General features: G+C 43.0%; 1 protein-coding gene across 1 annotated transcript in view; it reads right to left on the bottom strand.

Moving 5' to 3' along the window:
• The window catches only part of arnt2 (aryl-hydrocarbon receptor nuclear translocator 2), a gene marked incomplete in the record, with an annotated part of 104,368 nt that overhangs the window by 77,584 nt on the left and 13,261 nt on the right, over positions 1 to 13,523 (bottom strand). The window contains 2 exon segments of the mRNA XM_029720779.1: positions 8,922 to 9,135; positions 10,057 to 10,270. Of these exon segments, the coding sequence (XP_029576639.1) occupies positions 8,922 to 9,135; positions 10,057 to 10,270 (428 nt within the window).

The following is a 13,523-nucleotide window of genomic DNA, read 5'->3' as shown; positions in this document are numbered from 1 at the left end:
CACAATGATAGATATATTTGTTTTTTTTGTTGTACATTTTTTGGGGTGGGCACAATGTACCATTGGTCCTTATGGGAGAAATAAGGAGTTATTGACCTGAATTGACCTCCTCAACAACCTTCTCTTCCCATCACTATGACTCCCATCACTAAGCTGGAGACAGCAACAACTGCTCCATCACTATGACTCCCATCACTAAGCTGCAGACAGCAACAACTGCTCCATCACTATGACTCCCATCACTAAGCTGCAGACAGCAACAACTGCTCCATCACTAAGCTGCAGACAGAAACAACTGCTCCATCACTAAGCTGCAGACAGCAACAACTGCTCCATCACTAAGCTGCAGACAGCAACAACTGCTCCATCACTAAGCTGCAGACAGCAACAACTGCTCCATCACTAAGCTGCCAACAGCAACAACTGCTCCATCACTAAGCTGCAGACAGCAACAACTGCTCCATCACTAAGCTGCAGACAGCAACAACTGCTCCATCACTAAGCTGCAGACAGCAACAACTGCTCCATCACTAAGCTGCCGACAGCAACAACTGCTCCATCACTAAGCTGCCGACAGCAACAACTGCTCCATCACTAAGCTGCCGACAGCAACAACTGTCCATCACTAAGCTGCAGACAGCAACAACTGCTCCATCACTAAGCTGCAGACAGCAACAACTGCTCCAACACTAAGCTGCCGACAGCAACAACTGCTCCATCACTAAGCTGCAGACAGCAACAACTGCTCCAAACAAAACAACAGTAGCCTGAACTGATCTGTCTGGTCTCTCTCTGTCAGCGAGCTGGCAAACACACTTGATTCTAATCATGCACATACAGGCAGGCAGGCAGGCTAACGCTAACACACACACACACACACACACACACACACACACACACACACTTGCATCAACTACAAAACGGGGGGAGAAAGAAGGCCAGACAGAACAAAACATAGTTAGTTTAGTTACACTAGGTTTCACAATGGGCCAAGGCTCTAATGCTCTGACTGACTTGAAAGGGCACGTATGTGTAAGTGTGTGTGTATCAAAGTGTGAGTCTCTATGCGTGTGCGTGTGCGTCCTCGATACTCTCCAGAGGGAGAGAAGAGTGTGTGATGATTGTGTGTTGTGGACCGTTAGATTCAGAAGAGGGGCTGTAGAGTCTATGTGAGGACAGATTGATGGTGGTATTCACATGGCTACAGTGCCCTCTAGTGAACAGTTATTGTATATCCCTCCTAGTCAGATGCAATGCAGTGTCCTATGGATGCACACCTTTCTTCCAGGCAGGGAAACAGTCATTCTTGTTAGTCATCCTAACCAGAGCGGTCTTAACTATCTTAACTATTGATTAAACAGTTTGGAGTAGAATTCCATAGCTAAAGTATGGCTTACTGAGCTATATTCAGAGGGGTTGGGTTTATGCGGAAGATATATTTCAGTTGAATGCACTCAGTTGTGGAACTGACTAGGTATCCCCCTTTCCCTTTATAGGATGCAATAGAATCTGTCATGGACTTCTGGGAATGAGAATAAGAGTGAAGACCACCATCACTATCTGTCAGAGAGATGGGTATAGAACAGGATGGGACTGTCACTATCTGTCAGAGAGCTGGGTATTGAACAGGATGGGACCATCACTATCTGTCAGAGAGTTGGGTATAGAACAGGATGGGACCATCACTATCTGTCAGAGAGTTGGGTATAGAACAGGATGGGACCATCACTATCTGTCAGAGAGTTGGGTATAGAACAGGATGGAACCATCACTATCTGTCAGAGAGATGGGTATAGAACAGGATGGGACCATCACTATCTTTCAGAGAGTTGGGTATAGAACAGGATGGGACCGTCACTATCTCTCAGAGAGATGGGTATAGAACAGGATGGGACCATCACTATCTGTCAGAGAGTTGGGTATAGAACAGGTTGGGACCATCACTATCTGTCAGAGTTGGGTATAGAACAGGATGGGACTATCACTATCTGTCAGGGAGTTGGGTATAGACCAGGATGGGACCGTCACAATCTAAATGTTTTTCTCTCCAGTTGTGTCTGTTTAGCGCGGTTTCCTCCCAGTTGTGTCTGTTTAGTGCGGTTTCCTCCCAGTTGTGTCTGTTTAGCGCAGTTTCCTACCAGATGTGTCTGTTTAGTGCGGTTTCCTCCCAGTTGTGTCTGTTTAGCGCAGTTTCCTACCAGATGTGTCTGTTTAGTGCGGTTTACCCCAGTTGTGTCTGTTTAGCGCGGTTTCCCCCCAGTTGTGTCTGTTTAGCGTGGTTTACTCCCAGTTGTGCCTGTTTAGCACAGTTTCCTATCAGATGTGTCTGTTTAGCGCGGTTTACCCCAGTTGTGTCTGTTTAGCGTGGTTTCCTCCCAGTTGTGCCTGTTTAGCGCAGTTTCCTCCCAGTTGTGTCTGTTTAGCGCGGTTTCCTCCCAGTTAGAGGTCGACCGATTAATCAGAATGGCCGATTAATTAGGGCCGATTTCAAGTTTTCATAACAATCGGTATTTTTGGCCACCGATTTGCCGATATTTTTTATTTATTTATTTTTAATAAATATTTTTTAACTAGGCAAGTCAGTTAAGAACACATTCTTATTTTCAATGACGGCCTAGGAACGGTGGGTTAACTGCCTTGTTCAGGGGCAGAACGACAGATTTTTACCTTGTCAGCTTGGAGATTCAATCTTGCAACCTTACGGTTAACTAGTCCAATGCTCTAACCACCTCCTTTACATTGCACTCCATGAGGAGCCTGCCTCTTATGCGAATGCAGTAAGTAGCCAAGGTAAGTTGCTAGCTAGCATTAAACTTATCTTATAAAAAACAATCAATCAATCATAATCACTAGTTAACTACACATGGTTGATGATATTACTAGTTTATCTAGCCTGTCCTGCGTTGCATATAATCGATGCGGTGCGCATTTGTGAAAAAGGACTGTCGTTGCTCCAACTTGTACCTAACCATAAACATCAATGTCTTTCTTAAAATCAATACACAAGTATATATTTTTAAACCTGCATATTAGTTAATATTGCCTGCTGACGTGAATTTCTTTTAACTAGGGAACATGTGTCACCTCTGCAACAGAGTCAGGGTATATGCAGCAGTTTGGGCCGCCTGGCTCGTTGCGAACTGTGTGAATACTATTTCTTCCTAACAAAGGCAGCCAACTTTGCCAAACGGGGGATGATTTAACAAAAGCGCATTTGCAATCGTTGCACGACTGTACATCAATGCCTTTCTTAAAATCAATACACAGAAGTATATATTTTTAAACCTGCATATTTAGCTTAAAGAAATCCAGGTTAGCAGGCAATATTAACCAGGTGAAATTGTGTCACTTCTCTTCCGTTCACTGCACACAGAGTCAGGGTATATGCAACAGTTTGGGCCGCCTGGCTCGTTGCGAACTAATTTGCAAGAATTTTTCGTAATTATGACATAACATTGAAGGTTGTGCAATGTAACAGGAATATTTAGACTTATGGATGCCACCTGTTAGATAAAATACGGAACGGTTCCGTATTTCACTGAAAGAATAAACGTGATAGTTTCCAGATTTGACCATATTAATGACCTAAGGCTCGTGTTTCTGTGTGTTATTATGTTATAATTAATTTATGATTTGATAGATCAGTCTGACTGAGCGATGGTAGGCACCAGCAGGCTCGTAAGCATTCATTCAAACAGCACTTTCGTGCTTTTAGCCAGCAGCTCTTCGCAATGCATTGCACTGTTTATGACTTCAAGCATATCAACTCCCAAGATTAGGCTGGTGTAACCGATATGAAATGGCTAGCTAGTTAGCCAGGTGCGTACTAATAGCGTTTCAAACGTCACTCGCTCTGAGACTTGGGAGTGGTTGTTCCCCTTGCTCTGCATGGGTAACGCTGCTTCGAGGGTGGCTGTTGTCGATGTGTTCCTGGTTTGAGCCCAGGTAGGGGCGAGGAGAGGGACGGAAGCTATACTGTTACACTGGCAATACTAAAGTGCCTATAAGAACATCCAATAGTCAAAGGTATATGAAATACAAATCGTATAGAGAGAAATAGTCCTATAATTCCTATAATAACTACAACCTAAAACTTCTTACCTGGGAATATTGAAGACTCATGTTAAAAGGAACCACCAGCTTTCATATGTTCTCATGTTCTGAGCAAGGAACTTAAACATTAGCTTTTTTACATGGCACATAATGCACTTTTACTTTCTTCTCCAACACTTTGTTTTTGCATTATTTAAACCAAATTGAACACGTTTCATTATTTATTTGATGCTAAATTGATTTTATTGATGTATTAAGTTAAAATAAGTGTTCATTCAGTATTGTTGTAATTGTCATTATTACAAATAAATAAATAGAAAAAAATCGTCCAATTAATCGGTATCGGCTTTTTTTGGTCCTCCAATAATCATAATCGGTCGACCTCTACTCCCAGTTGTGTCTGTTTATCACGGTTTCCTCCCAGTTGTGTCTGATTAACGCGGTTTCCTCCCAGTTGTGCCTGTTTAGAGCGGTTTTCTCCTAGTTGTGTCTGTTTAGCGCAGATTTCTCCCATTTGTGTCTGTTTAGCGCAGTTTCCTCCCGGTTGTGTCTGTGTAGCGCGGTTTAATCCCATTTGTGTCTGTTTAGCGCGGTTTCTTCCCGGTTGTGTCTGTTTAGCGTGGTTTCTTCCCAGTTGTGTCCGGGTAGTGCGGTTTCCTCCCGGTTGTGTCTGTTTAGTGCGGTTTCCTCCCGGTTGTGTCTGTTTAGCACGGGTTTCTCCCGGTTGTGTCTGTTTAGCGTGGTTTCCTCCCGGTTGTGTCTGTATAGCGCGGTTTCCTTCCAGTTGTGTCTGTTTAGCGCGGATTCCTCCCAGTTGTGTCTGTTTAGCGCGGATTCCTCCCAGTTGTGTCTGTTTAGCGCGGATTCCTCCCAGTTGTGTCTGTTTAGCGCGGATTCCTCCCAGTTGTGTCTGTTTAGCGCGGTTTCCTCCCAGTTGTGTCTGTTTAGCGCGGTTTCCTCCCAGTTGTGTCTGTTCAGCGCGGTTTCCTCCCAGTTGTGTCTGTTCAGCGCGGTTTCCTCCCAGTTGTGTCTGTTCAGCGCGGTTTCCTCCCAGTTGTGTCTGTTCAGCGCGGTTTCCTCCCAGTTGTGTCTGTTCAGTGCGGTTTCCTCCCAGTTGTGTCTGTTTAGCATGGTTTCCTCCCAGTTGTTGAAGGTGATGTGGAATTTCTTAATGTTCGTTTTTATGTTGTATTTGTAGCATTTATTTTGCCCGCCAAGGGCTCACTAACCTTCCTTCAACTGGGAGTGCATCAGCTACTTCGGGAGGCGTGAGTTGGGCATCCGGATGACATGGAATTCCATCAGAGTTGGTGCTGTATTATGCACTGAGTGTACAAAACATTAGGAACACCTGCTCTTTCCATGACATACACTGACTAGGCGAATCCAGGTGAAAACTATGATCCCACTTGTTATATCCACTTCAAATCAGTGTAGATGGAGGGGAGGAGACAGTTTAAAGAAGGATTTTTAAGCCTTTAGACAATTGAGATGGATTGTGTATGTGTACCATTCAGAGGGTGAATGGGCAAGACAAAACATTTAACCTGTTACAGCTAGTGGCACACCTCGACAACATCCGGTGAAATTGCAGAGCACCAAATTCAAACTAAAGTATTATAAATAATTAACTTTCATGAAAATATACATGTAATACATCATAATAAAGCTTAACTTCTTGTTAATCCAGCTGCGGTGTCAAATTTCAAAAAGGCTTTACGGCGAAAGCTCACCATGCGATTATCTTAGGACAGTGCCCCGCAAATCATTTTTCAACCAGGCAGTTGCGACACGAAAGTCAGAAATAGCGATATAATACATGCCTTACCTTTGAAGATCTTCTGTTGGCACTCCAAAAGGTCCCAGTTACATTACAAATGGTCCTTTTGTTCGATAAAGTTCTTCTTTATATCCATAAAAACTCAGTTTAGCTGGCGCGCTTCAGTCACTAATCCACCGTTTCCCTCCATCAAAATGCATACAAAATGAATCCCAAACGTTACTAATAGACTTATCCAAACAAGTCAAACAACGTTTATAATCAAACCTTACGTACCCTAATACGTAAATAAGTGATACAATTTAAGACGGAGAATCGCTATTGTCTTTACCGGAGATAAACAAAAAGAACGCACTCTCGTCCATGCGCATGGAAACACTACAGCTAAAATGGGAGCCACTTAGAAAAACTACAACTTCTACCTCATTTTTGCAAAAACCAGCCTGAAACTCTTTCTAAAGACTGTTGACATCTAGTGGAAGCCCTAGGAACTGCAATTGGGGAGGATTTCGCCTTATAATAAAAGTGACAGCTATTGAAAACAGTGGTAGGATGAATTGTTTTGGGGGGGATGGTTTGTCCTCTGGGTTTTGCCTGAAACTTTAGAGTGTTTTTTATCCAAATCTACCAATTACATGCATATCCTAGCTTCTGGGCATGAGTAACAGGCAGTTTACAGACATCATTCAAACAGTTTTAGAAACTTCAGAGTGTTTTCTATCCAAATCTACTAATAATATGCATATCCTACCTTCTGAGTCTGAGTAGCAGGCAGTTTAATTTGGGCACGCCTTTCATCCGGACGTCAAAATAGTGCCCCCTACCCTAGAGAGGTTAACACACTCAAAGCAGTGTGCCTGGCACCTACTACCATACCCCATTCAAAAGCAAATGTTTTGTCTTAAGAACTGCAATCCTGATGGGTTTTTCATGTTCAACAGTTTCCAGTGTATCAAAAATGATCCACGCTAAGGACATCGAGCCAACTTGACACAACTGCGGGAAGCATTCAACATAGGCCAGCTTCCCTGTGGAACGCTTTCGACACCTTGTAGAGTCCATGCACCGACAAATAGAGGCTATTCGGAGGGCAAAAAGGGGTGCAATTCAATATTAGGAAGGTGTTCCTAATGTTTTGTACACTCCGTGTAGTAGTGGTGATGCTGTTTATGTTGGCCTCCTCCAGGACGCTGTTGTTGGTGTAACTGTCCTCGCAACTGATCCTGTATTTTAGTGTCCACCAGAAGTGTGGCGTAAAGGCCTTCACAGGTTAAAAAAGTTGAACCCGTTCCGAAATGGACCTGGGGCTTTCCCTTCCGGAACAGATATGCATATATGCACATTTTTAAATAGGAGACCCGTTCCGAACGGACCCGAGGACAACTACACCCGTCCCGTATAGACCTGGTAGGCTCCAGACCCGGTCCAACCGAGTGAGGGAAGCAGCAGAAAAGTACATTTTTAAGCTACTTTATTAACTCAAGCAGATAAAGCGTAAGGGAGCGGAGGTAGAGAGAGGTGACACTCTAGCAGGGGCCGTGCTGTGTGTGTAGTACGGTTCAGCGGTTTCTAGATTATCATTTCATACCGTCCTTCTCTCATTCCGGGGTTTACGGTATTACCGGCTTAGTGCATAAGGGGGCGCAAAAAAAAGACCATTGGGCATCTGTTACCTGAATGCTAACAAAATTAGCACAAGTAAAAGTTAATTTCCCTGGAAGCTGTTAGCTAAATATGCTAACAAGCGCAAAAGTGCGAAAATAAACTAACTTGCAAAGACAGACAATCCAGCTCATAAAGTTAATTTATTTAACCAGGCACATCAGTTAAGAACAAATTCTTATTTACAATGACGGCCTACCCCGGCAAAACCCAGACGATGCTGGGCCAATTGTGCACCGCCCTATGGGACTCCCAATCACAGCCGCATGTGATGCAGCCTGGATCCAGGGACCGCTGCGCCACTCGGGAGCCCCGAGTGGATTTAACTAAATTCTTATTTACAATGACGGCCTACCGGGGAACAGTGGGTTAACTGCCTTGTTCAAGGGCACAACGACAGATTTTTACCTTGTCAGCTCGGGGATTCGATCCAGCAACCTTTCAGTTACTGGCCTAACGCTCTAACTACTAGGCTACCTGCCTGCCACCCCCCTCCTACCTATATATATATAGGTAGGAGCTACCGAATGTAATGTTTTGTGAGTTTGGACATTTACAAACAAATGTGAACGAGAGACAATGTACAAATTAACAAAGTTTTGTCTGCTCTGAAGCAGCATGTGTACACGCTGTGTCTGTCTGGAGTTGCTCGGGACGAGAACGGAGAGGAGACAAAAGCAAGGAAATCAAAAGATATCTGTACAGCTGCCACTGCTAATTAATCCAAAGGGCTTTGACTTCTCAAACAGAAAGCTTACACAACATGATGGGCCGTTATCTTATTAATTCAGTAACTTACTTAACTAGCAAGTTAAACTCAAGGGTTGCGTTAACACAGAATTCTTCAATTTTTCACGAAGGAACAAATATATAAAACACGTAAGAAATCTCTTGCTGCATTTTGTAAACGCAGATCCCAAAAAATATTTTCTGCTCGGCATCAGACTATTTTTGTGCATCAGTTGCACTTCTCCACTCAGATGAGAATTCAAAAACGGGGCATTCTATCAGCAGACAGCGCTCTTTACTGATGTGTAGCTTTTTTCACCGGCCTTGTCCCCGCCACTTCTCTTGTAGCTGGCGTGCTTTGAAGATCATATCTGCAGTACCTCTGGTAGGGCGGAAGCAACACTGTGATTCTGGGAGTACTTCCTCAGACAGGGGTAGCAGTTGGTTGGCAAGGACACGTGCAAGAACTTCTTGCTATGTGAACAGTGTTATTCCTGAACGGTATAGCGGACCAATATTCCTACCTATCGTGGAGTTCTAGCTTGGGAAACTGCAGTATTCCTAAGCAGCATTCCCAACCAACATTCCTACCTCTGACATGGAGTTCTAGTTAACGGAATAGCAGTATTCCTGAACAGTATTGCGAACCAAAATAGCTTTCACTAGGGAATATCAATGTGTATAGCAATATTCCTACCTGTCATGGAATTCTCTGAGGTGCTGAGCTGTTCCCGCAGCTTGTCCACGTCGTCAGGATGCACTTGCTCATACAGCGTGCTGCCAAACCACTCCGACTGCGGGTGGTTGAGCACCGGCGTCACCGAGTCAGACACGTAGATCACGCGGCCCGTCTCCGCGGCGACCACAAACAGGAAGCCGTCGGCCGCCTCCAGGATGAGGTGCTTCAACTCCTATTAGACGAGAGGAGAAAAGAGAAACAGAACACACACACGTGTGTGATGGCAGAGCAGAAACACACGTCACAGTAAAGATGAGGGATATACAGTATTGACTGACATACCATTGGTGAAAATCCGGGACAAACAGACACACACGCCAAGGGCAGAGGCAGGGGACATGACAGACAGCCTGCAAAAGCTTTATTTATTTCAAATTGATAAGATCAATATGCTGACAGGAAATTGTGTCAGCGGATATCATTTGTAGAGCTGCACAGATGTGCAGACCCAACGTCCAGAACCCAAATGCAGAGTCAAAGAGAACAGAACAAAACCAGTTCATAGACTCACCTTTTCAGTTTGGCTTTGTACTAGTTTATTTATGTACTCTTTTTCATCTCTAATTCCTATGTGTTTGTATTCATTTTGATCATATTATGCTGCTTTTATTGCCTTTTATGTTACTTTGTCTTTTTATTGTTTACTTTTTAATGACTATTACTATTTTATTATGTACAGCACCTTGAGTTGCGGTCTCTGTATGAAATGTGCTATACAAATAAAGTTGTTTTATTATTACCTGTTTGCTGAGGAGGAGGGTTTGTAGACCCTGCTAAATTACTCACACAGACACACACACACGCAAAACGCACACACACACAGATACGCGCACATCAGCCCCCATGACCAACCCACCCACAAAACACACACACATTGGTCGTGTTCCAGGCCGACTACATTGCAGTCATTGCATGGCATCAACCAATGGTCGTGTGCCATTTCATCGACAGCGCAGTTGGGTTATCAGATTGCAATATCATGCGATATCATACGATGCAGTTAGCTTAAACACTTTACACTTTGTGAGATCTGGTAGTTGTCTGCAATGTAGTCAGCCTGAAACGCGGCCATCGTCACCCCCACCTATAATACCTGTTCAGTCAGGAACGAGGGCTTGTACGCCCCGTCAGTGGACGTGTTCCCGGTCCCTCTCATGGACTTCATGTGGGACACGGCCATGCGGAGGATAGTCAGTTTGTCTGGCTTGCGGGCCAGAGCGCTGCAGGTGGGCACCATGTCCGACAGCTCCGTGATGTACTGGGTCATCTTGTTACGGCGACGCCGCTCTATCTCGCTGTGGTTCTCTCTGGAACAGAGAGGAGGATTTAGACACATAGGGGGAAGCATCGCTGGTGGTCGGGGGAGGTTTATCACACGGCTCCAGATCAGAGCTGTAGACACCCGGGGGTGGTGGTCGTCACTGGTTGGCCACAGTTGACAGGATATAAATGTAAACATAATTTCTTATCTTTAAATTCACAAATCAGTGAAAAGTATGGAGCAGAGAGAAGGGGTCTTTGAGGCTGTACTGTGGGACGATTTGGTGTGTGTTTGTGCATTTCTTTTAGCATTGATGTGTATGCACCATAACCCTAAACCCAATTCTGATTTCATGATAATGCATTTTTTTTTCTAACATGAGCATCCAGTGACAACCACCTGCATATACCAGTGTTTCCCCTAGCAGTGCTTAGGCAGGACGGGCTGCCTACAAAATCATTCGCCTCCCTTGGTTTGAATTGAAACTTTGGGTGTTAAAAGCTTAGTATGTTAGTTTTAATACAGTATGGTAAACTCTAGTGAACCGACTTCAAACTTGGTTGTTCAACACCTACCTATGGCTGGATACACACTTTCACTTAAACTGAATTCATTGTCAGCCATTCTTGGAGATAGGAGTATGTGCACGTACTCTAAGAACCATAATACTCTGTACTAGAGAAGACTAAAGGGAAGTTAGGAGAAGAGAAGTTATTCAGTTGCTTTTCAGCGTTTGAGTTTGTCTTCTGAGGACATAAAGAACATACAGGGATTAAAGAACACAGCAGACCAGAACACAATCTCTGAGCTACGGATAGACGGGTCCTCAAATTCTATGTTCATTTATTTGATCATGAACGTCATGTGTGAATAACATACATTGCCTTCAGAAAGTATTCACACCCCTTGACTTTTCCAACATTTTGTTGTTACAAAGTGGGATTAAAATGAATTTAATTGTCATGTTTTTCAAAGATCTAAACAAAATACTTGGTAATGTCAAAAATGTGTCAAATAAAACACTAATATATCTTACTTAGATAAGTATTCAACCCAATGAGTCAATACATGTTACAATCACCTTTGGCAGCGATTACAGCTGTGAGTCTTTCTGGGTAAATCTCTCAGAGCTTCTACACCTGGATTGTGAAACATTTGCCCAAGTTCTTCAAGCTCTGTCAAATTGATTGTTGATCATTGCTAGACAACCATTTTGAGGTCTTGCCATACATTTTCAAGCAGATTTAAGTCAAAACTAACAGCCACTCAGGAACATTCACTGTCTTCTTGGTAAGCAACTCCATTGTAGATGTGGCCTTGTGTTTTAGGTTATTGTCCTTCCGAAATGTGAATTCCTCTCCCAGTGTCTGTTGGAAAGGAGACTTAACTAGGTTATCCTCTAGGATTTTGGCTGTGCTTAGCTCCATTCAGTTTTTTTAAATCCTGAAAAATTCCATAGTCCTTAACGATTACAAGCATACCCATAACATGATGCAGCCACCACTATGCTTGAAAATATGGAGTGGTACTCAGTAATGTGTTGTATTGGATTTGCCCCAAACTTGACACTTTGTATGCAGGACACATAGTGAATTGCTTTGCTTTGTTGAAAACAGGATGCATGTTTTTGAATATCTGTATTCTGTACAGGCTTCCTTCTTTTCACTCTGTCAATTAGGTTAGTATTGTGGAGTAACTGCAATGTTGTTGATCCATCCTCAGTTTTAAACTAACTGTTTTAAAGTCACCATTGGCCTCATGGTGAAATCCCTGAGCGGTTTCCTTCCTCTCTGGCAACTGAGTTAGGAAGGACGCCTGTGTCTTTGTAGTGACTGGGTGTATTGATATACCATCTAAAGTGTAATGAATAACTCCACCACGCCCGAAGAAATATTCAATGTCTACTTTATTTTTTACCCATATACCAATAGATGCCCTTCTTTGCTAGGCATTGGAAAACCTCTGTGGTCTTTGTGGTTGAATCTGTGTTTGAAATGCATGTCTCGACTAAGGGACCTTACAGAAAATTGTATGTGTGGGGTAGAGAGGTAGTCATTCCAAAATCATGTTAAACACTATTATTGCAGACAGAGTGAGTCCATACAACTTGTGACAAATGTTTCCTCCTGAACTTATGTAGGCTTGCATAACAAAGGGCTTGAATACTTATTGACTCAAGACATTTCAGATTTTCATTTGTAATTCATTTGTAAACACTTCGACATTATGAGGTATTGTGTGTAGGACAGTGACAAAAACATCTAAATTGAATCAATTTAAATTCAGGCTATAACACAACAAAATGTGGAAAAAGTCCATGGGTGTGAATTATTTCTGAAGGCACTGTATTTCTAATGTCCCAAATAGGTGAGGTTGCTATACAAACCCTTTTTGAGTCAGTACTAATTGAATTGGTGAGGTTGCCATACAAACCCTTTTTGAGTCAGCACTAACTGAATAGGGTGAGGTTTCCATACAAGCCCTTTTTGAGTCAGCACTAACTGAATAGGGTGAGGTTTCCATACAAGCCCTTTTTGAGTCAGCACTAACTGAATAGGGAGCCATTTGGGACAGAACCTTCATTTCCATAGCAGAGGTCTGGTGGCATAAATACATTATGAAGATGAATGATGAATAAAACATCAGATGAATAAATTGTCAAAATTATGTTTGTATTAAGAGTTACTAATATAAATTAGGGGAGCTTTGATAGATTTTTGAATTGGTATGATTTACTTGAATTTGACTTGCACAATAATCAACATTGCTGTAAATGTCCAGGGGTATGAAGTCCCTGGGCATTTAGGCTCTCCATTTGAAATCCCTGAGAATTTAGGCTTTCCATCTGAAATCCCTGAGAATTTAGGCTTTCCATCTGAAATCCCTGAGAATTTAGGCTTTCCATCTGAAATCCCTGAGAATTTAGGCTTTCCATCTGAAATCCCTGGGAATTTAGGCTTTCCATTTAAAGTCCCTGGGCATTCAGGCTTTCCTTTTGACCGTATTCTATCCAAGTCTCCACGGCTCTGTGGGTCAAATTCACTCAGTGCTTGGCTGCACTGTTTAAAATTAAGTTTACACCTGATATTTCCATTAAGGAATGAAAGACAACTGTAAAAACATCCCTTTTATCCACGCTAAACAGTTAGTGTTTTAAAAAAAATGCATGTAGTGTTTTATTCACTGGTGAAAAGAGCAGGTGTAACCTGACACTGCTGTAAACGTTAGGTAAGTGTTTTAGTCGAGCCCTGGGAGGTGGGGTGTGTCAGTGAAATCCTGTGGAGCTCTAGCAGGCCAGG

Source organism: Salmo trutta, chromosome 29 (assembly GCF_901001165.1).
Source record: "Salmo trutta chromosome 29, fSalTru1.1, whole genome shotgun sequence".
NCBI classification, from domain to species: domain Eukaryota; kingdom Metazoa; phylum Chordata; class Actinopteri; order Salmoniformes; family Salmonidae; genus Salmo; species Salmo trutta.
This window is presented reverse-complemented; position numbering and strand designations above follow the sequence as displayed.